This window comes from Myxocyprinus asiaticus, chromosome 15 (genome assembly GCF_019703515.2).
Source record: "Myxocyprinus asiaticus isolate MX2 ecotype Aquarium Trade chromosome 15, UBuf_Myxa_2, whole genome shotgun sequence".
NCBI lineage: Eukaryota > Metazoa > Chordata > Actinopteri > Cypriniformes > Catostomidae > Myxocyprinus > Myxocyprinus asiaticus.
Window position 1 is genome coordinate 26,979,478 of NC_059358.1, and position 24,620 is coordinate 27,004,097.

The 24,620-nt window shown below is 38.6% G+C and overlaps 1 protein-coding gene across 2 annotated transcripts; it reads left to right on the top strand.

Annotated features, from left to right (window-relative positions):
• The first annotated feature begins 1,851 nt into the window (after positions 1-1,851).
• LOC127452602 (valine--tRNA ligase-like) lies at positions 1,852-24,571 on the top strand. Of its 2 annotated transcripts, none has more exons than XM_051718197.1 (31): positions 1,852-1,943; positions 2,936-3,274; positions 3,717-3,860; positions 4,022-4,229; positions 5,398-5,513; positions 5,650-5,725; positions 5,819-5,919; positions 6,029-6,156; positions 7,211-7,375; positions 7,905-7,986; positions 9,727-9,846; positions 10,277-10,385; positions 10,487-10,575; positions 11,467-11,557; positions 11,807-11,931; positions 12,114-12,217; positions 12,365-12,523; positions 12,613-12,703; positions 12,794-12,899; positions 13,191-13,261; positions 13,483-13,608; positions 13,770-13,874; positions 14,546-14,614; positions 16,148-16,226; positions 16,404-16,531; positions 16,709-16,864; positions 17,434-17,652; positions 19,855-19,966; positions 20,434-20,612; positions 20,945-21,112; positions 22,919-24,571. In XM_051718197.1, exons 2-31 carry the CDS (start codon positions 2,936-2,938, stop codon positions 22,985-22,987), a joined length of 3,834 nt encoding a protein of 1,277 aa, XP_051574157.1. In that variant the 5' UTR covers positions 1,852-1,943; the 3' UTR covers positions 22,988-24,571. The 2 variants fall into 2 exon arrangements, with proteins under 2 accessions (XP_051574157.1, XP_051574158.1); XM_051718198.1 differs by having other exon boundaries at positions 20,963-21,112.
• The last annotated feature ends 49 nt before the right edge of the window (positions 24,572-24,620 follow it).

A 24,620-nucleotide genomic window follows, 5' to 3' on the forward strand; every position in this document is an offset into this window, starting at 1 on the left:
CCCTGTCCCTTAGGGTGAGCCCTGACGCCCAACGAAGAAAGCTCATTTTGGCCGCTTGTATTCGCAGTCTTATTCTTTCGGTCACTACCCAAAGCTCATGACAACAGGTGAGTGTTGGAACGTACATCGACTGGTGAATTGAGAGCTTTGCTTTCAGGCTCAGCTCCTTCTTCACCGCTACGGTCCGGTACAGCGACAGCATTACTGCAGATGCTGCACTGATCCGCCTATCGATCTCATGCTCCAACATTCCCTCACTTGTGAACAAGACCCCGAGATACTTGAACTCCTCCACTTGGGGCAGCTGCTCTCTCCCTACCTGAAGAGAGCAATCCACCCTTTTCCGGCAGAGAACCATGCCCTCAGATTTGGAGATGCTGACCCTCATCCCAATCGCTTCACACTCAGCCGCAAACCTCCCAAGTGTGCACTGGAAGTCACAGCATGATGATGCCAACAGGACCACATCATCAGGGGGCTGTAAGGGATGTAATCCTGAGGCCCCCAAACTGGACACACACTCCACACCTCGGCTGCACCTTGAGATCCTATTCAGGAATCCATGATCTTATCCATTTACCTTAGCGTGTGTACTTGAGGGGGTGTGGAAGTTTGCTCATCCAGTTTACATGTGTTTTGTGGACTTGGAGAAGGCATAAGTCTGTGTCCCCCGGGATGTCCTGTGGGGGACGCTGCGGGAGTATAGGATACCGGGGCTGCTGGTACGTGCCGTTCGGTCCCTGTATAACCGTTGCGAGAGCTCGGCATTAAATGTCCGTATCCTTGGCATTACGTGTCAAGCCTGTTCACAGTGGCTGTTGACTGAATCAAGTTCAGCCAAATAGTAATTTGTTTGATTGCAAAGACAAGGTAAATATAGAGCACTGAGCATTTTATTAGGAACGCCTGTACACTTATTCATGCAATTATCTTATCAGCCAATCGTATGGCAGCAGAGCATAAAATCATGCTGATATGGGTCAGAAGCTTCAGTTCACATCAGCCATCAGAATGGGGAAAAAATTTAATCTCAGCAATTTCGACCGTGGCATGATTTTTTGTTGTTAGACGGGCTTGTTTGAGTATTTCTGTTACTGCTGATCTCCTGGGATTTTTAAGCACAACAGTTTCTAGAATTTACTCAGAATGGTGTCAAAAACAACGTATCTATTTTGAGTAAAATGTCAAATTATACAAGTGTGTGTGTGTGTGTGTGTGTGTGTGTGTGTGTATTATTATTTTATTTTAATTTTTTTTAATCTTGGTTTTGTATCTTGGTTTTAAACTCCTAATTCAAAAATATTTTAAATGAGAAATTCCAATATCATCATATTTTTTTTTACTAGAGCTTTTCAGTAAACAAGTGAACACACACACACACAAAACACCTACTGTGCATTATGATGGTAGATTTTAACCAAGAAGTTAAGCTATAAGGGTATTTTTCATAAATGTTAGGTTGGTGCAAATATTCACATGTATTTTAGATGTTAAAATTGTGAACAATTTACTATTACAATATTTGTTGGCCTAAACAATGATTTTGTATTTTTGAATATTGTCTTTTACACTGTTGTCGTTTAATGATTATGCATTTTGTTTCATAATTATTTTACTGTCTAAATTCAACTAAAGGCCTACAGAGATTGACTTAAAATAAATCTTCTCTTAGGAAATATTAAAATGTATAAAATGATGGCCGTTTACACGATTACAATGTGTTCAAAACCATAAAGCGTCATGCAAGTCCTAATTTCCATGACTTGCATCACACCTCTTTATGACAGGTAACTTACACGCGCCTCTGCTGGAGACTTCAGTCTTGTGTTGCACATTGCGTCAGACGGATGCGTTTTACGACAGTTTGTATGGCTGTACGGTAACTCCTGTCCTTTATAGCACTGGATTCCCTGCAAGATTGACGTTTCCTTTGCTTCTTACAGGTGAGTTATGAATGATCTTTAATGAGACTTATCTCATACCGTAGCTATGCGGATCAGGAATATTAAAAGTACTCATGTCGTATATGTTGTTTCTTAACTTTTGCCGGCATATAGCTCTGCTGAAGTGAACAGAGAATGTGTTTAGTCAGTTAGCAGGACTATCTTTAGACTTTAGAAGGTTCAAGTCACTATTTAAGTATTAAATTGTCATAATTCCTGATTATGGAAAAATACCAAAGGTCACTGTTTAAGAGTTTGTATAGTCGAAGTAGTTAAGGGATCAGCACTGAGGAAGAATTCAGTATAGGAAAAGTAATTCAAAGCGAGACATTAATGATTTTTATTTTTTATATTTTTACATAATTATCTTATTTGATACTATACAGTGTTTTCGGATTTCTATAATCAGATCTTTTGTTTTGTCACATGATATTGTGAATAGTGGCTCAACTGGTTCATCTGCTAGACTTTTGCTTTCATGTTGCATTCAAGATGTCTTAGATTGAGAACTGCAATGAATATTTGCCTTTCAGCAAATGCTTTTTCTTCCTCGCCATTGATTTCAATTTTAAAAATCTATCTATCTAGTAAATTGTGAGAAAAGTTGACCTTTTAGTTTTAGTTGATGTATATTTAAGCAAGCTGACATTTCACAGCTAAGTGTCTCAGGACAAAAGTTGAACATCATTTTGTTTCATTTACATAATTAATGCAGAATCTGTATGTATGTCTTTTCCAAATAAGGTAATGATTAATTTCATTGGATAGTGTACTGCTTTTCCTGTTCTTACAAAGATATATAATGCTGTGCTGAACAATATAGTACGACAGTAAGTATGCATCAGAAATCTCTAATGCATACTTAAGTGTCTGTGTCATTCATTTCTCCCCTCACAAGGATCCGGATCGGGACAGTGACTGCAGACCTGACTTGATACTTAGGGGTCAATCCTGAAAATTCCTGACATATATTTTTAATCTCTTTCTGTCAGATGGACGCTCTCTACATCTCTGCCCACCCTGATGACTTCAGGAGTTTGTTGCCGTTGATCGCCGCTGAGTACTGTGCATCTCCTCCACGAATAGTGCAAGAGGGTCCTCCGGTTGAGGTTTCTGGCTCTCGTCCTGCACTTGTCTTGGCAGGTGGCACGGTGCTCACTGGTGCAAGTGCTGTGAGCTGGTACCTGGCAGCAGCGACTAAACGGACAGGCACCGATAAGAAGCAGGAGAGTCAGGTGTGGCAGTGGCTGAGCTATGCTGAGAATGAGCTTACGCCTGTGGCCTGTGCTGTGGCATTCCCTTTGCTGGGTGTAATGGGAGTTGACAAAAAGGTGAGCCTGTGTACCCAAATTTGATCAGAATTATTTTTCACTGGATGATCTGTTTTTCTCCTGGTCCTTAATTTGTTGATCCTCATCAAAAACACATATGTATATGTCTAGCCTTAATTGAAAGGGTTACTTTACCACTCCAAAATGAAAATTCTGGCATTATTTACATATATCATGTCATTCCAATTGCATAAGACTTTTTTATTCTGTGGTACACAAATGGAGATATTTTGCAGAATGTATATGACAGTGGGTCTGATTTACTGCCAAACTTCATAAAAACACCATGAAAGTAGTCTCTTGTGCACTATATTCTACGTTTTTCTAAGCCATCCTACTCCATAGTAGATCAGGTCTCTTAAAATGATATGATGGTGAGTAAATGATGCACTAAATTGGACTGTCCATTTATGATCTTACAATAATCAACCTTAAATTACAGCTTCAGCAGAGTTCCAGAGCAGAGCTGCTGCGTGTTCTGAAAGCTCTAGATGAGACTCTACAGTCACGGACATTCCTGGTTGGGGAGGGTGTGACTCTGGCAGATATGGCTGTTGCTATGGCAGCGGTGCTGCCATTCAGATATGTGAGTGCAAATTTGTGACCACTTCTTTAACTTTTTAGTCGTGCAATGTTGTATTATCAAATGCACATTTTCATATTGTTTGCTGTAAGCCAGTTGTTGGAGAGAAGGATTGGCATCTTACAGTATGAGTCCTGATTATAGCATGTTTGGTTCTCTCTTAGGTATTGGAGCCTGCAGACAGAAATTCATTGGTGAATGTGACCAGGTGGTTTAATACATGTGTGAACCAGCCACAGTTCCTGAAGGTGTTGGGTAAAATCTCTTTGTGTGAGAAAATGGTACCAGTGATAGCCAAACCCAGCACTGCCACCAACGCCACGGCAACTGCTGCTTTCAACACTGCACCACCCAACAGTGCACCTGGAAATGGTTAGGAAATTTGTATTTGAAAGAAGTGTTCAGGAAACCTGGTTGAAAACAGTCATTATTTTTGCAATTCATCTTTGTGATGCTATTTGAAATGACAAACTTCAGCTTCTTCGGTTCCTTCTATACCCCCACCAGTGCTGTCTATCTATTACAGTATGAATGCATTGCATCATCATTGACCTTGTTTACACCTGCTATTAAGATGCGATTACACATGTGTAACAGTTCGGGAAAGGAGGATGTGGGAACCGAAGTAACAAAACTTTAATCAAACTGAAAACACAGCAACATAAACACACACAGAGCGGCCGCGTGTCTCTCTATCTCTCTGGCGTCCCCGGCTCTTCCCTTATCTCCCTCCTGCTGATTAGGCAACTCCGCGCCGGGCATGTATCCTCGCGGCCCGGCCACGCCCTCCTCCTCGTCACAACACGGTCAGTGTTAAATACAGGTATATACGGGTGCGGGATCGTATCACAAAATACAAATACAGAGGTAGTCAAAAATGCAAATGTCACATTGCATTTGAGGTGTAAATGCTTATCCGTCCTGAATGTGTCCTGGACAGCAGCAAAGCGCCACCCCTCACCTGTCAATCAACTGCTGAGCTAAAACAAGAGTTTAAGAGTTTACTTTGCCTGCTATGAGCGGCTTTAAAAGTAAATAACTGTCCATTTTGAAAGAGCGAATAAATACACAAGCACGAGAACTTCATGGATCTTATTCAGTGTGGCTGATATCAATATGCAGGGATACAGAGGACAAGCACACACATCTGAAATGCCTTTAATACAAGTACTCCACTAAAACAACAGAGTATTTCGCTCGTAATGTTTTGTTTGTGCTATGATTAAATTTCAGCTCCATCTGGGAGAAGCAGCGCGCCGTATTTTTCTAGCTTTCTTTTAATTTAGCGACTTTGTTGCACTTTAATATCATACAGTAACATAGTGATTGATGAATGTCATCATTAAATCAGAGACCCTCTTCTCGAAATCCGAACAGAAGTGGTCACAGGAGATGCATTTAAGTGACCAGGTGTAAACAGCGATGTGTCTCGCCTGACCACTTGTGATCGGATCACTCAAGACATCTTAATACCAGTTGTAAACAGGGTAATTGTCTCTGAATGTTTTGTGTTTGTTTGTTCTGTCCTTGTTTCACTCAGATCCACCCAAGACAGAGGCTCAGCTGAAGAAAGAGGCCAAGAAGCGTGAAAAGATGGAGAAGTTTCAACAGAAGAAAGAGATGGAGGAGAAAAAGAAGATGCAGCCTCAGACCGAGGTAGAGTGATGATCTCAATGTTTTACTGAAGCTGAGACAGACTGAATGATAGACAGACAGCTGATTTGCTGTTTTGCTGATTTGCTGTGCTGTTTTTCTGTACTACATATCTATACTTTTCCACTCCCTCCAAAAGAAAAAAGCCAAACCCGAGAAGAAGGAACTGGGTGTGATCACTTACGACATCCCCACTGCACCTGGAGAGAAGAAAGGTGTGCTTTTGATTTTTGTATTGGGTTCTTCTGCTCTGTGTTGCACGTATAATAATTTCACACTCTCTTTATGTGTCTCTTTATCTGTTGCAGATGTCCTGAGACCTCTGCCTGATTCATATAGTCCTCAGTATGTCGAAGCAGCCTGGTACCCCTGGTGGGAGAAACAGGGATACTTTAAGCCTGAATATGGGGTATGACATGACAATCTTTTGAAGTTTCCTGTTTCACTCAAAACAATAAATTTTTATGTATTTTTTTATTCAATGGTAATTGTGTGATTTCTCTGCACTGATTAACTAGAGGAAGAGTGTAAGTGAGCCAAACCAGCGTGGCATGTTCATGATGTGTATCCCTCCACCAAATGTGACTGGATCCTTGCACCTTGGCCATGCCTTAACCAATGCTATTCAGGACTGCCTGACCAGATGGTATCCAGTCATAATTGTTATAAATAATTAATGTAATAATTATAGATGTTAGTAATAAGCCGGTTTATTGAAGTAATACATGTTATGCTTTATTAGCAATATTACATTGAATTAGATTAAATTAGACAAACGCATACAAAAACGGTCAAGACAAGATAATTTGTGGCTGATTCATTAAAGGGAAAGTTCACCCAAAAATGAAAATTCTCTAATCATTTACTCACCCTCATGTATGACTTTATTTATTCTGCAGAAAACAGACAATGTCCATTTGTCCATTCAATGCAAGTTAATGGGTAACAAAACTTTGAAGCTCCAAAAAGCAAATAAATGCAGCAGAAAAGTAATCCATAAAACTCCAGGGGTTAAATCTATGTCATCAGAAGGTATATGATAGGTGTGGGTTAGAAACAGATCAATATTTAAGTCCTTCTTACTGTAAATCTTCACTTTCACATTCTTCTTTTGGTTTTGGTGATTCGCATTCTTCATGCATATCGCCACCTACTGCTCAGTAAATGTTTATATATATATATATATATATATATATATATATATATATATATATATATATATATATATATATATATATAATATAAATATTGATTTTGAATATTGACTTAAATATTTATCTTTGTCTCTCCCACAGCTATTAAATTGTTTCTGAAGACATGAATTAAACCACTGGAGTTTTATTGGTTACTTTTATGCTACATTTATGTACTTTTTGGACCTTCAAAGTTCTGCCCACCATTCACTTGCACTGAATGGACCTACAGAGCTGAGATAATCTTCTAAAAATCTTTGTTTGTGTTCAGCAGAAGAAATAAAGTCATACACATCTGGGATGGCATGAGGGTGAGAAAATGACGAGAATTATCATTTTGGATGAATTATTCCTTTAACTTATGTTAACAATTATTTTATTACTTTTAAAGGTATCATATTATAATTTACAGTGCATTTTTAATTTTTATTGTATCCTGACCTCATACATTGGAAGTAATGCATCATTAGACATGTGGAATCCATTTGCTTCTGTGTGATGATGCAGGCACAGGATGAAAGGAGAGACCACACTGTGGAATCCTGGCTGTGATCACGCTGGTATCGCCACTCAGGTGGTGGTCGAGAAGAAACTGATGAGAGAGAGAAAGATGACCAGACATGATTTTGGGAGAGAGAACTTCATCCAGGAGGTCTGGAAGTGGAAGAACGAGTGAGTGTGAGAGAAGAGGATGAGGAGAATTCTCTAGAAAGGAAATAGATCATTCATATTGAATCATGTGGTGTTTTTCCCAGGAAATGTTTGTGTGCAAGGTACCCACAGTAATGGGAAACCTGGAAATATACAGGTATTTAAAAATGGGGTTTTCCAGGCCTGAAAAAGTCATGGAAATAAATAGTATTATAAATATTTAACAAGTTAAATTTGTGCTTAGGTAGAATAATTCTTGTTCACAAGCCATAGTGATATTTGATTTTGTCAGTGAATCGTACTTTTGAGTCTGTTCTTTTCAATGAATCAGTTCAAAGTCAGGCTGAATGATTAATTAGCAAATTGGTCAGAAAAGTAAAAAAAATAAAAAAGTTAGGTGGAAATTCATTGGTAAAATTTTTTAATGGAATGTTAAATGTATTGCATACGTGATGTAGCCATTTCAAACCATGTTTTTTTTTTTAATGTAAGCATCTTTGTGTAGTTCAAATGAAAATAATACTTTTCTCTCCCCTTCGGTGTTGAACAGAAAGGGAGATCGAATCTACCATCAGCTGAGGAAGCTGGGCTCCTCTCTAGATTGGGACAGAGCTTGTTTTACCATGGATACTGTGAGTACATTACACAAAATCCAAACAGACGTCATGGAGCTGAATCACTTCAGTATATAGACAGTAAATATACCACTCAAGTATTAAATTAACAAAACAACCAGAAGTTCTAGGCTGCATTTTCACTGCAATGCTTAATCCACAGGTCTGATCTTTTGACCATATCCATTTTTTTTTTTTGTCCCAGCTGTTTACATTCAAGACATAACCGACAGTTTTTACATTAATTATCTGCCAAGACGGACTAGGCTGACCCTTAGCACTATTTAGCATTGTTAGATCTACTGTACAACAAACTTGCATTTTACTTGCAATTGTTCTTGGAAATATTGATAAACATCACTAGAAAACAAAGACAACTTCCTCCACAATTCAGACATAAGAATTCCCATGCATATATTCATTAACCTTACCTTAGCGCTACCAAGTGATGTCTGTCACGTATCTTTAACCACATTTATATCAACATCACCAATTAAGGTAATTATGTTGGTTAAACCTTTATTCCAAAAATAAGTTTACATGCTCCATACAGTGTGCATCTGTTTAGATTATTTCTGTACACGTGGTTATGGATAAACTAAAACATGCTCATTCTTTTATTGCTGTTTTCTTCTGGAAATACTGGAGAGGTTCGCTCTTGCCATTTGTTCCACTGCATTTCGCTTATTCTGCACATGTAATTTAACTAAATAATGTTCAGTGATGTCCACTACACTGTGGTAAAATATGTGTGCACACAATCAGCCTTGAGTGTAACATTTAAAAAAAAAAAAATGTTTTATCCCCTTTTCTCCCAATTTTGGAATGCCCAATTCCCACTACTTAGTAGGTCCTCGTGGTGGTGCGGTTACTCACCTCAATCCGGGTGGTGAAGGACAAGTCTCAGTTGCCTCCGCTTCTGAGACAGTCAATCTGCGCATCTTATCACATGGCTCGTTGTGCATGACACCGCAGAGACTCGCAGCATGTGGAGGCTCATGCTACTCTCTGCGATCCACGCACCCCATCGAGAGCTAGAACCACTTAATCGTGACCACGAGGAGGTTACCCCATGTTACCCTCCCTTGCAGCTGGGTCAATTTGGTTGCTTAGGAGACCTGGCTGGAGTCACTCGTAACACCCTGGATTTGAACTCGTGACTCCAGGGGTGGTAGTCAGTGTCAATACTTGCTGAGCTACCCAGGCCCCCGCCTTGAGTGTATCATAATAAAACATTCGGATTGACTTGGGGGGCTTTCACCTGTTTGTGTATTGATATATGTCAATTTCTTTTCATCTTTGTAATGTCTCCTCGCTGCAAAATAAACGATTGACATTTCACAATTGTTTGTCACCTTACACCTCCAGAATAACATTGTAATACATGTACAGATTTAAAAGAAAACTCAGTTCCAGTGGATTTTAACTTCAGAAATACAAGGAGAATCGTAATACGAGTGTTTAGACGTAGGTCAGATATGCAGATATCGGATGTGTATCTGATTTAAAACCACATTTGGAAGTGGCTCAGATTGGATGTGAAAAAATGATCTCTTGCGTTTATTTTTCCATTTAGGCTACACATGTGAAACAATATCCAATCTAAATCAGATGCGAGTATAGAATCAGATTTTGTGTGACAGTGTAAATGCAGCCATAGTTATTATGAACAATTTTCACATGACTAAACTACTTGACAGCACCATTGCTAAATGATGAGTAGTGTCTTTAATTATGTGTAATACTGTATGCCTGCAGAAACTGTCGTTTGCGGTCCAGGAGGCATTTATACGCATGCATGAGGAGGGCGTGATTTACAGGAGCAAGCGACTGGTGAACTGGTCCTGCACGCTCAACTCTGCCATCTCTGACATAGAGGTTCATTCATATCTAAAAACATTCATGCATACTAGCTCTAAACTCGCTGTGAGCAATTTGTACCATCTCAACTTTATACAGCCTTAGTCATAAATTTAAAGTGTGAAGTGCTGGAAATTTTCCCACCAATGATGTTATAACATTGGCAGTAAAAGCTCTGTGTTCATGCTTAGTATAGCTGTAACATTAATGGTTTAAGCCCATACAAAATTGTCTTTTGTCAGAGTTCAAGGCAGTCACAAAGTTACTCTAAGGTCATATATTACATATGTTACTCTATATGTCTAAATGAAGCAAAAATCTAAGGGGTTTCATGTGTGTTGGTGGGTGATCCTCACACACACGGTCTTCTTCGAGTTTGTATGGTTGTGAGATTTGATCTGTATTCTGGGGTAACCTGATGAGCTCAGTAAACTGTTTTATGTTCCAGGTGGATAAAAAAGAGCTGACAGGTCGAACTTTTCTACCTGTGCCGGGTTACAAAGAGAAGATTGAGTTTGGAGTGCTGGTGTCCTTCTCATATAAGATTGAAGGATCAGGTGAGAGCTGGAGGAATTGGGTTAGATTAACAGAAGAGATATACATTCTTCAGTACATTTAAAAATTGAGGTTTTTACAGTAAAATGATGTTCTCTCTCAGATGAGGAGGTTGTAGTGGCCACCACACGTATTGAGACCATGCTTGGAGACACAGCTGTGGCTGTCCATCCTAATGACACCAGGTATCAGGTAATGCAAAAGTGTGCACAGCATTGATTTCCAACTAGACTTACAGTGCATTCAAGAGATATATTTTGTAGCATATTTGTTCCCTGGGAATCAAACCCATTACCCTTGGTGTTTCTAGCGCCATGCTCTATCAGTTAAGCTACAGGAACACATACCTCACTTAGTGTGCAGTTAAAGGGATTTTTCACCCAAAAATGAAAATTCTGTCATTATTTTCTCACCCTCATGCCATACCAGATGTGTATGACTTTATTTCTTTTGCAGAACACAAAAATAGATTTTTAGAATACTATTTCAGCTCCGTAGGTCCATACAATGCAAGTGAAGGGTGACCAAAACTTTTAATCTCCAATAATCACAAAGTTATCTTAAAAGTCATCTTTAAGACTCCAGTGGTTAAATCCATATCTTCAGAAGCAATGTGATACGTGTGGGTGAGAAACAGATCAATATTTAAGTCCTTTTTTACTATAAATCACTTTCACTTCTTTAGTTTTTTGGCGAATCGCATTCTTCGTGCATATTGTCACTTACTGGTTGGGGTTGGTCAAAGTTAGATATTGGAGTTAAATATTGATCTGTTTCTCACCCACACCTATCATATCGCTGCTGAAGATTGGATTTAACCACTGGAGTCATATGCATTACTTTTATGCTCTTTTATGTGCTTTTTAGAGATTTCAATTTCTGGTCACCATTCACTTGCACTGTATCGACCTACAGTGCTGGGATATTCTTCTAAAAATCTTAAACTGTGTTCTGCAGAAAAAAAGAAAGTCATACACATTTGGGATGGTCTGAAGGTGAGAAAAATGATGAGAGAATTGTCATTTTTGGGTGTTCTATTCCTTTAAATTAAGTGGAAAAATCTCCTTTTTTTCTCCTGTCCAGCACCTCAAAGGCAAGATGGTCGTTCACCCATTCTGTGACAGAAAGATGCCCATCGTGTTTGATGACTTTGTGGATATGAACTTTGGAACAGGTAATAATCGGACGACAGGCTAATTCATTCTCATGTGTCTTATAAATGAAAGACTCAAACATCTTCCAGGTTGGGAATTGCAAAGAGTTTTTAGATTCAGTGATCTCCAGCTGTGTGCTTTTAGCAAGACATGGGTTGAGGCGGGGGGTCGCACCAGTTGCACAGCCCAAACGACCCGGTCCTGCGTACTTCTTTGCCTGTTAATTGCTTGCATGCCTCTGAGTGTTGAATTACAGTGTTGTTGTACAGGTGCAGTAAAGATTACACCTGCTCATGATCATAATGATTATGAGGTGGGAGAGAGACACAAACTGCCCTTCATAAACATCCTGGACGAGAACGGTCTCCTCGTCAACGTTCCTCCTCCATTCCTGGTACATACACACACTCTCTCAGATATCTTTGATAAACCCATCACAGATCAATATGTTAACTCTTGAGTCTTTTGTGAAGTTGAACAGTTTTTCACACTTTGCTGAACCGTGAACCATCTGATTGCAGTCCGGTAGACCGATTGATTGTTTTATGATCAATCTTTGTTGCTCTTGTATTTTAGGCCATGAAGCGTTTTGAGGCAAGGAAAGCTGTGCTCCAGGCTCTCAAAGACAGAGGCCAGTTTAAGGAGATCAAAGACAATCCTATGGTGGTGCCTGTCTGCAGGTTTGACACACACTCCCACTCAGTATCCTCGTATCAGAACTCACACACTTCCTATAGAGCTACCATCTGATCCTGGAATCAGTGTTTAATCCCATTACAACTTCTATATTGCACAAAGGATTTGATGAGTATGGATGTGTTTCTCAGCCGTTCTAAGGACATAGTGGAGCCTCTGCTGAAGCCCCAGTGGTACGTGGACTGCAGAGAAATGGGGAACCAGGCGGCAGAAGTTGTCCGAAATGGAGAACTCAAGATCATCCCTGACCACCACCTCAAAACCTGGTTCAACTGGATGGACAACATCAGGTGATCCCTATATACTCTGCTCAGCTTTTCACTGCTGGAGATTCTGTCTCTTTTGTGTGTGTGGTTACACTGTCTTTTTATGGTTTCAGGGACTGGTGTATCTCACGACAGTTGTGGTGGGGTCACAGGATACCAGCGTACTTTGTAACTGTGAACGATCCTTTGGTCAAACCAGGCGAGGTGAGCAGAGACACACTGTTGCTAGCAAGCCATAAAAGTGCTCTGGATGCAAAAACAGGTCAAAATGAAGATGTTGCTGTGTTTATTTAGGATGTGGATGGACATTATTGGGTCAGTGGCAGATCAGAGGAAGAAGCCAGAGAAAAAGCAGCCAAACGCTTCAATGTGACTATAGACAAAATCTCTCTACGGCAGGGTAGGAAAAATTACAAAACTATTGTAAGCATTCATATACGCTCTTCTCCAAACTGTCAAAACTGTCCATTTGTGGTCAAAATTTGTTGTTGTTTTGTTTAAGTCGGTGTAGGTCTATGAGCCTTTCCATTCTTTTAATTCTTGCTATTTTAGTAGGTGGGTCATCTTATCTTGGTACCATATATGAGTTAACCAAATGACTTTCCTTCTATAGTTTTGATTATGTTTATATTTATCTTTTGGGATCAATAAAGAACATAAATTTGTTGATCTGTCTGTTTGTGTGTTTTAGATGAGGATGTGTTGGACACATGGTTCTCCTCAGGGATCTTCCCCTTCTCCATCTTTGGCTGGCCCAACGAGGTCAGATATATTAATAAAACACACACACACACTTATTCTGCAAAAGGCATGTAAGGCAATGAGAAGTTGGGTAATATATGCTCTAAGGTATTGACCAACATCCACAGTGAGAATTGATCTTATGACACATATATACAAATTAAAAATTGCATAGTGTTGTCATATTATCAGTATTATATCCTAGAGTATAATTTTGTCATATATTGTGTGTTTTACATTAGTCAGAGGACCTGCGGGTGTTCTACCCAGGCACGCTGCTAGAGACGGGGCATGATATCTTGTTCTTTTGGGTGGCTCGTATGGTCATGATGGGTCTCAAACTCACTGGAAAACTCCCTTTCAAAGAGGTACGGTGTGCATAATTTATGGGAGTTAAACCATTAAACATCCTTTCTTATGTACTGAATTACTACATATTCCATGATGTTTCCATGGCATTCTGTTTTGAAAGCAGGTGTAACTTTGTATTGTTAATATACATAATTTGAAACCAGGTGTGTTCTCTCAGGTGTACCTGCATGCAGTGGTGCGAGATGCCCATGGCAGGAAAATGAGTAAATCTCTCGGTAACGTCATCGACCCTCTGGATGTCATTACTGGCATCTCACTGGAGGTAACCACACAATCGACTGGAGTATTGAGCTATTTAATGTATTTATTGATTTTTATTTTTTTAAGTTTATCTGGGTTCATGCAAGTAAAGCTTAATCAACAGCATTTGTGGCATAATGTTGATTAGCACAAATTTAATCTTGACTTGTCCCTCCATTTCTTAAAAAAAAAAGAAGAAAAAAAAAGCAAGAATCTGGGATACAGTGACACACTTACAATGGAAGTGAATGGGGCCAATCCGTAAACTTTAAAATACTCAGAAGTATAGCCACAAGATGTAAATGCATGTTAACCTAATTTTAGTGTGATAAAATCACTTTTTTTAACCTTTTCTGTGTAATGTTGTATCCAGTTTTACAACTTTGTTGCCATGACAATGTAACCCCATAAACCCTAATACCCTAAAACGTTGCAAGTTTTAACAGAAGAATTAATTAAGTGCTTTCAAATAATGAATTAAATGCTTTTATATTTATTAAAACCTCCAAAAATTGGCCCATTCATTTCCATTGTAAGTGCCTCACTGTAAACTTGATTTTTGCTTCTTTTATAGAATAAGGAGGGACAATTTTTGTGGTAATCATCATTATGCCACAAATGCTATCAAATGAGCTTAACTTGTATTGAACCCGGAATATTCCTTTAATTAATTCATGGATTGTGTGTGTGTAGGGTCTTCATGATCAGCTAACTGACAGTAATCTTGACCCTTTGGAGATTGAAAAGGCCAAACAGGGACAGGTATAACCCATCTTATATGAATTAATATACAGGATAAGAGTAGACACCTGGGGCCTGATGTATAAACGTTGCATTACACCAAAAACAATTTCCACGCACATATCGGGATTTAAAAAAAATAAACTTGGCGTAAATATGTGCGCACCATACGGGCACTCTTGACTGTGTGTACGCACTCTTTTACTGGTGTGTGTTTGTGTGAACTGACGACTCCAGCTGGACAAATAATGAACTGAACAGACTGATTATAAACTCTGATTTTCATTTAATTCACATTTAGAATAAAAAGTATGTAGTTAAGCACTTGAAACAGAAGTAATCGTTATCAAGTCAATAGTAGGCTAAATTATTTTTATGTAACTAATTGAAAAGGCATTCAAATATAAGCTGTAAAAGGGAAATATTGGTTTGGGATGCACTACGTTTGGAGAACTTTTCCATGTCCTCATAGAAAAGGAACATACAGTAACTAAAAATGACAGCGAAGATTTCTTAGTTTGAGATATTTTCTGTTCTATTGCAATCATGTACTGAGATAAGTAAAGCATTTGAATAAAGATTATCTGTAATGCAATGCGCACTTGACTCTGACTGACGTTAAATGGCTCAGTAAAATGGACAGTAGCTAAAAGACACTGCACTGCTGGCCACATTCAGTAGTCGAACAGATCATTGGAGAGATGTCTAATCAGAAACAGTATTGTACAGCTGCAAACAGATACAGCAATGCATATAAAATGCGCATCAAATGTGCTGCCTGCTCCACTTCATCCCGACCCTCATCACGATGAAACCCCGATCTAATCTAATAAAAACATTGTGAAAAGTAAATTTGCTGTTCAGCTGTTTTTTTAAAAAAAAAATGTTTATGTAAAATACCAGTCAAATATAAAATCTTAGTAATCTGATTATATCAGACAATGCTGCACAAAGAATTTTAATAATTTTCGTTTTGTTTCCAGCACTAAATATTTAACTTCTCAAAAAAACACTCTTAAAATGATTTAAAAGGTTTTCTGAGAAGCAAAATTGCTTAGGTTAGATTTACGTCTGCAAAGATAAAAACATTTTGCCAAGGGATATTCAAGATATATTCTTTAAAAACAAGTTCATATCTTAATAAATAATGTTTCTTCATGGTGCAACATCTAACCTTTTGCTCACATGTGACATTTACAGTCTTCTCTTATAATACAGTTTCTACCGTTAAACGCAGTAATCAGGGATGGTGAAATGCATACGGTAATTGTATGCAGATGAGGATATGCATAGTAAAAACAGGCGTTGTACATTCCATATATGGTTATTTTGGGGAGGAGACAGGGTGGGGAATGAATCACGTGCATGTACGCACAATCTTCCACTAGCAGGGATTTATTAAGGGAACTATGCGCAGTTTCTGGCGTACGTACAGTTTTATTAATCTGAATTTTTTGTGCGTACACACACATTTAGGAAGAAATCTAAGCAGAGTTTTATACATGAGGCCCCTGAAGTTACCTAATACCTTAAGTGTATGTGTCTGCTTTGTAGAAATCTGACTATCCTAATGGAATTCCAGAATGTGGCACTGATGCTCTTAGGTTTGCTCTGTGTGCTTACACCAGTCAAGGTACCAAAAAAAAAAGAAAAGTTGTCTACTATATCATATTAAAGAATATCATTAGTGAATCTTACGTTTACTAAGAAATCTACTTTACCTGTCAAATAAATACTAGTCTAGCAGCTCCCTTAAAATCAGCCTAAAGTGTGATCATATCGTTTGTTTTCTATTTTTTATTTCACCCAGGCCGAGACATTAATATGGATGTGAACAGGATTTTAGGATACAGGCATTTCTGTAACAAGCTGTGGAATGCAGTGAGGTTTGCAATGAGGACTCTGGGAGAGGGCTTTGTGCCCTGGGAGAAAGCTCAGGTGAGAAAGACATGCATAGATGGAGGATATGTCAGGATATTAGAAAAAAACACTAGAAAATGAATGTTTGGTTTGATTGTGTATGTGTCCACCCCATACTTCAGTTTGAGAATCTATGATACATATTGTGTATTGTGTAGAATCCTCCCTCCTTTTACTTTTCTTGGTCTCTTTCAGCTGTGTGGCAGTGAGAGTGTGTCTGATCGCTGGATTCTGTCCCGGCTCAGTGCTGCAGTAGCTCAGTGTGATAATGGATTCCAGGCATATGATTTCCCGGCAATCACCACTACCATCTACAGTTTCTGGCTCTATGAGCTTTGTGATGTCTATCTGGTAAAGGACATAGCACTTCACATGCACAGACTTGCTTTTGGCCTCTCCTTAATTAAAAGTGAGAAGTTTCATTTTTAAATACTTTCTCCTATGCCATCTTAAAGTGATAGTTCACCCAAAAATTAAAATTCTCTCATTATTTACTCACCCTCATGATATCCCAAGTGTGTATGACTTTCTTCACCAGAACACATTTGAAGAAAAATAGAAAAATATCTTAGCTCAGTAGGTCTCTGTTACGCTATCAAAACATTGATCTGTTTTTTTTAGCATTCTGACCAGCCCGAATCTGAAACATTGGCTTAACCAATGTTAGTTTTGGCGGGACAATCTTTTTGGATAACCAGTTGAAGGCTGGGGAGTGTTTGTGGACACCTGTTTGAAAGCATTCAGTTCAGTGCTGCTATATGCACAGAAAGTACTTTTAATTTGTATACCTATCTTAGATATATCGTCGTTAGCCTTTGTTTTCCCACTTAATCTCTGCACAGTTTTATTAATAAGCTATTTAAAGTTTTTTGAGGGCAGTTTTGGGTACATTTTGAGACTCTTTCTCTCTGATTGTGTAGGAGAGTGTGAAGCCGGTGTTAAGTAAGACAGACCCAGAGGGACAGAAGCAGGCAGACATCTGCAGACAAACACTCTACACCTGTCTCGAGGTGGGACTCCGCCTCCTGTCTCCCTTCATGCCTTTCGTTACAGAGGAGCTCTTCCAGCGGTTGCCAAGGAGACAGCCTCAGGACAGTCCCCCCAGCATCTGTGTCACACCCTATCCAGACACTTCAGAGGTGAGGAACACCAGAGGTCATAGGTGATGGATTACAGTGTTCTATGCAAATGATACAAAAAGGCTCCTGCACACTTCCTGTGAAATCGAAGAACAAACCTTTGTGATGTCTTTTAGAACAAAATCTGGACAAAAAGGTGTTTGAGTTATTTTCAGTGGTTCGTAACAGCTCGCCAGGGCGAACTTTCAGGAAAACTTCTTACTGGCTGCTAAACACCTTCTTACTGCCATTGGTCCACGTCATGCTCCACCTATTTTGAGGCTGACAACTGATTCCCTTTCAGTCAGTTAAGATCAGTCAGCATGAACGTATCGTCATGCAGGCTTATTAGCGTATTGTTTACAATTTTCAAGAGCATGTCAAGCAATTTTGTTTTGTTTATTTGGTCTACAAAAGTAATCACTCATGTGCCATCTGCAGTCAAAAACCATTCACACATCTGCCCAAAGTAAGCTATGTCTATCATCATTATTTTTTCTGTATTCTACCCATTAACACTATTTTAAGGCACAGTCACATACTTTGCACAGCGAAATTCCACTGGCGAAATACAGTCATTTCAATGGGAATCCATGGGATCGTGAATTTTGTGCAATAGACTTCCGGTGGAGAAGAATTTCCTTGCGCTGATTTCGCCTCGATTTCAAGTTTGGTGAACTTTGACAGGTGAAATCGCACGTTGACCAATAGGAAGTAGTTTGTTTTGGCTGTGACCTCTGTGTGTGCAGTGCTTCCCTTGTCCATTTTGATTATTCAGTGAATCTGTTTACGAAGCACCGCCCACACTGAATATTCACAATGGACAAGGGTATGATTTTAATGGTGAGTTTTTAACTGCACTCTTTTTAACTTAAGTCTCAGTGAGTATAAAGTGCAGCATTAAAAAAGGCTGTTCAACTTCCTATTGGCATACGCTCAACATCCGCCCACGCTATCTTCGCCTGCGGAATTTTGCTGTGAGAAGGTATGTGTGTGCCATTATACACCAATCTTTGCAGTAGTGTCAGTGTAATCATTCATTACAATATCAGTGTAATCGGCGCATATTATGGCAGTGCATAGCCATGAATACAAAGGTAAATATGACAAATGACACATTATCTACTGCATATATATTACTTTAAATCATAATTGAGTGGTTAAACAGCTTTTACTGATCTTGTGTGAATTTTACACACAGAATGAGGCATAAAGTCATTAACACATTTTAATGTCACATTAGTTAAGGTTTTATGTAGTCTTGAGCATCCTCATATTTAAATGTACCTCTAAATGTTGTGTGGCCGGTGTCTGAATGTTCAGAATCAGTATGTCATTGTTCAGCTGTTTCAAACTTCTTTTTGGCTTTGAGCAAAGAACAAAGACGCGCTTCACCGTGAGTGTACTGGGGCCTTAAGGGCTGGCAACCTAAAAGATATAGGGTTTTTTTTTATTTTTTTTTTAGTATCTTTAACTTTTAGAATCTTCTTGTTGATTAAGGCCTGAATCCAGTTGCAATTGAGTAAGAATGACCTTCTCTAATGGGCAAAAACCACCAGAATCAAAAATGTTTCAGAGAACAAAGTGGTGTTTGTGGGGTCTCTAGCTCTCTGTTATTTATGATCTTGCCATGTCCTACAATGACAGATTTAAAAAAAAAAATGTCTCCCCTTTTTCTCCCCAATTTGGAATACCCAATTCCCAATGTGCTCTAAGTCCTCGTGGTGGCGTAGTGACAGTTGCGTGTCTGAGACCGTCAATCCGCGCATCTTATCGTGTGGCTTGTTGAGCGCATTACCGTGGAGACATAGCACATGTGGAGGCTTCACGCTATTCTCCACGGCATCCACGCACAACTCACCACGTGCCCCACTGAGAGCGAGAACCACATTATAGCAACCACGAGGAGGTTACTCCATGTGACCCTACCCTCCCTAGCAACCAGGACAATTTGGTTGCTTAGGAGACCTGGCTGGAGTCACTCAGCATGCCCTGGATTCAAGCTTGCGACTCCAGGGGTGGTAGTCAGTGTCTTTACTTGCTGAGTTACCCAGGCCCCCTCAAAGATGGATTTTGTGAGTTTAATCATTCATTGAGGAGAATGTGAAGATGACTTTAAATAACGAAACATTCTTTGTCATTTTAATAACATGACCATTTAAATGAGATATTAATGCATTATCTTGTGGTTTCCAGTATTAATAGTGTTTTGTTTGGTTGCAGTTCTGTTGGCACAGTGAGGAGATCGACCGTCAGATGGAGTTTGTGATGTCTGTGGTCAGAACCATTCGTTCACTCAGGGCCGATTACAACCTGACCAAGACCCGTGCTGACTGTAAGACATAATACAGTACACTGCACACAACCCACTGACCATAACAAACGTACCCTGTCTTAAAGGAATAGTTCACGCAAAAAAATGGAAACTGTCATAATTTTACTTACCCTCTGTTTCAAAACCCATATGACTGACTTTCTTCTGTGGAACACAAAAGGAGATTATTGGCATATTGTCACCACCTCAGTCACCATTCACTTTCATAGTATCTTTCTTCCATTCAATGAAAGTGAATGGTGACTGAGGCTGTAATTCTCTTGGGTTTGCAACATCATGAGGGTAAGTAAATGATGACAATTTTAATTTCTGGTTGAACTATCCCTTTCTAAACATGTACGTTTATAGTAACTCAAAAATTGTGTTTTTGTGTTATTGTTACTGATTAAACACTTATTGTATTAGTACTATTACTAACACAAATGTAACTTACTATAAACATCTCTTTTCTTTTATCTCTTTCTTAGGTTATCTGCAGTGCATAGACTCCGATACTGTTGCTCTGATACAGAAATACAGTCTACAGATCCAGACACTGTCTTACTCTCAGGCTATTCACCCAGTCACTGGGGGCGACAGTGCTGTCCCACAGGGATGTGCTGTAGCCATTGCCTCGGACAAATGCACCATTCATCTCATGCTGAAGGTGAAAACCTTACAGAACTTTTCAGCATCACAAGCATTGTAACAGTGTGAATAGTGACTGACTCCTATTAATTACACCTGAAGAAGTTAGTTTTAAATTCTGGCTGTTATAATCCCCACCACAGCTGCCAAATACATAAATAACATTAATTTAATCAGCAACAAATGAGGAGATAAAGTACATTTAAATATGCTTCTCCAAAAATAACATTATGCTTTCAACAGCTAATCATTTGGTTTGGCTTTGTGTCAGGAAATGTATTCCCCTACACATATTAATGAGTTTATTGAGCTTTCTGTGTGTGTAAACATGCCAGTTTCTAAATCCCTTAGTCTGTTTCCCTGGATCAGGGTTTGATTGACTTAGAAAAGGAGGTCACCAAACTAACAGCGAAAAAAGGAGAGCTGGAGAAACAGATGGAGAAACTGAAAGAGAAGATGGCCAAGAACGACTACAAGGAGAAAGTTCCTGTTAAAGTGCAGGAGGCAGATGCTGAAAAGGTTAGTAGGATGGTGAGAATATGGTTCTAAATTTGTATGTGGTTCCTGTCCTTATCTGTGTCATTTACCAGAAAAGTGCAGCAGAATTTTCTTTCTGAGGCAGATAATATATATACAGTTGTGCTCAAAAGTTTGCATACCCTTGGAGAATTGGTAATATATGTACCATTTTTAAAGAAAACATGAGTGAGCAGCCAAAACACATTTATTTTATTTCTTATGGGATTCATATTCAACTGTAGGTTATAACAGAATGGCACAATCATAAAACAAAACATGGCAACAAAGAAAAAAATTAAATGACCCCTGTTCAAAAGTCTGCATACCCTTAGTTCTTAATACTGTGTATTGCCCCCTTTAGCATCAATGACAGCGTGCAGTCTTTTGTAATAGTTGTCTATGAGGCCCCAAATTCTTTCAGGTGGTATAGCTGCCCATTCGTCTTGGCAAAATACCTCCAGGTCATGCAAAGTCTTTGGTTGTCTTGCATGAACCGCACATTTGAGATCTCCCCAGAGTGGCTTGATGATATTAAGGTCAGGAGACTGTGATGGTCGCTCCAGAACCTTCACCTTTTTCTGCTGTAACCACTGGAGGGTCAACTTGGCCTTGTGCTTAGGGTCATTGTCGTGCTGGAAAGTCCAAGAGCGTCCCATGCGCAGCTTTCGTGCAGAAGAATGCAAATTGTCTGCCAGTATTTTCTGATAACATGCTGCATTCACCTTGCTATAAATTTTCACAAGATTCCCCGTGCCTTTAGAGCTCACACACTCCCAAAACATCAGTGAGCCACTACCATGCTTCACAATGGGGATGGTATTCTTTTCACTATAGGCATAGCGCTTATGGTTGTGACCATAAAGCTCTATTTTGGTCTCGTCACTCCAAATTACAGTGTGCCAGAAGCTGTGAGGCAGGTCAAGGTGTTGTCGGGCATATTGTAATCGAGCTTTTTTGTGGCATTGGCACAGTAAAGGCTTCTTTCTGGCAACTCGACCATGCAGCTCATTTTTGTTCAGGTATCGTCGTATTGTGCTCCTTGAAACAACCACACTGTCTTTTTCCAGAGCAGCCTGTATTTCTCCTGAGGTTACCTGTGGGTTTTGCTTTGCATCCTGAACAATTCTTCTGGCAGTTGTGGCTGAAATCTTTCTTGGTCAACCTGAACTTGGCTTGGTATCAAGAGATCCCCGAATTTTCCACATATTAATAAGTGATTGAACAGTACTGACTGGCATTTGCAAGGCTTTGGATATCTTTTTATATCCTTTTCCATCTTTATAAAGTTCCATTACCTTGTTACGCAGGTCTTTTTACAGTTCTTTTCTGATCCCCATGGCTCAGTATCTAGCCTGCTCAGTGCATCCACTTGAGAGCTAACAAACTCATTGACTATTTATACACAGACACTAATTGCAATTTAAATAGCCACAGGTGTGGGAAATTAACCTTTAATTGCCATTTTAAACCTGTGTGTGTCACCTTGTGAGTCTGTAAGAAGGCCAAACATTCAAGGGTATGTAAACTTTTGATCAGGGCCATATGGGTGATTTCTGTTATCATTATGATTTAAAAAGGAGCCAAACAACTATGTGATAATAAATGGCTTCATCTTTAAATAAAAGATAGGTTTTTTTGCATGATCAGTCATATTTTCAATATCAATGCCACAATTTCACAATTTATGCCAGGGTATGCAAACTTTTGAGCACAACCGATATATATATATATATATATATATATATATATATATATATATATATATATACGTATATATAAATGTTTTTTTTTTTTTTGTCTTTCCAGTTGAGGCAGAATGAGACAGAACTGCAGAAAGTGATGGAAGCCATCGAGAACTTCAGAAAGATGATGTAACAACTCACCTTTCATCATGACTCCTTTCCTTTGAATGACAAACTTTTACATTCGGATCCTTTTTCCTCCTTTATATGTTTAATGTATGTCAGTCCTGCCTACTGAATAACAGTGTGGGGAATCGTAACACTGTTGTGACTTGTCTCGTTTGTGTATATGAAAATGCATTGATAATGATGAAAATATTGACAGCTTAAAGGAATAGTTCACCCAAAAATTAAAATGATCTAATCATTTACTCACCCTCATGACTTAATTGATTCAGCAGAACACAAAGATTTTTAGAAGTAAATTTCAGCTCTGTAGGTCCATACAATGCAAGTGAATGAGTGCCAAAATTTTGAAGCTCCAAAAATCACATAAAGGTGGTATAAATGTAATCCATAAGACTCCATTTGTTAAATTAATATCTTCGGAAGCGATATGATAGGTGTAGGTGAGAAACAGATCAATATTTAAGTCTGTTTTTACCATAAATTTTCCTCCCCGCCCCGTAGGTGGCGATATGCACGAAGAATGCTAATCACCAAAAACATAACAGTAAAAGTTAAAGTGGAGATTTAAATAGACTTAAATACTGAACTGTTTCTCACCTATACCTATCATATCGCTTCAGAAGATATGGATTTAACCACTGGAGTCTTATGGATTACTTCTATGCTTTGTTTATATGCACTTTTGAAGGATAATGCACATAAGGACAATGCATCTTTTTAAACTTCTGCAGTTAATCCAGGATGGACTTCAAAGACATTAGACATTAATCTTATTTCATAAAAAAAAAAAAAAAAGTTTCTTTTTATTTTTAAAACACTGGACCGTAACACTTGATTTACAAATGTAAAACCATGACTTGCACTGCACACAAATAACTAATATTGGCATTATAGTCATGTTGTTTAGCCAGAGGGGAACTGGCTCCAACAGTGAGCCTGGTTTTTCCCAAGGTTATTTTTTCTCCATTAACCAACATCTTATGGCATTTTGTGTTCCTTGCAGTCGCCTTCGGCTTGCTCACTGGGGGTTCTAAATACAAATATTATTTAATTTAATTTCTATACATGTTTTACAATCATATTAATCGAACTACACAATGATCACTGTAAGACATTATAGATATTACAGTTTCATTTTTTTTTTTATGCATGATTTACTGAAAAAATGCTTTGAAACGATGTGCGTTGTGAAAAGCGCTATACAAATAAAAATGACGACATTTTTGGAGCTTCAAAATTTTGGCACCCATTCACTTGCATTGTGTGGACCTACAGAGCTGAAATATTCTTCTAAAAATCTTTGTTCCACAAAAGAAAAAGTCATGTACATCTGCGTGAGGGTGCTTAAATCATGAGAGAATTTTCATTTTTGGGTGAACTATCCCTTTAAGTTGTGCTGGAACTCTCTAAAAACTTAAGTCATTGAAATTGAATTCAAGTGAATGTTTTTTCAGACTCTGAAATGCATAATTGATAGACATTAATTGTGTTCAGTTAAACTTGCAAGCCATAGTGATGTTTGATTTGTAAGTGAATCATTCTTTTCATTATGTACTTTTCAGTGATATGTGAAACAAATGGATCTTATTCATTAGCGAATCTTAATCTAAATTTCTTTTAAAATTTCTTATCTGAAA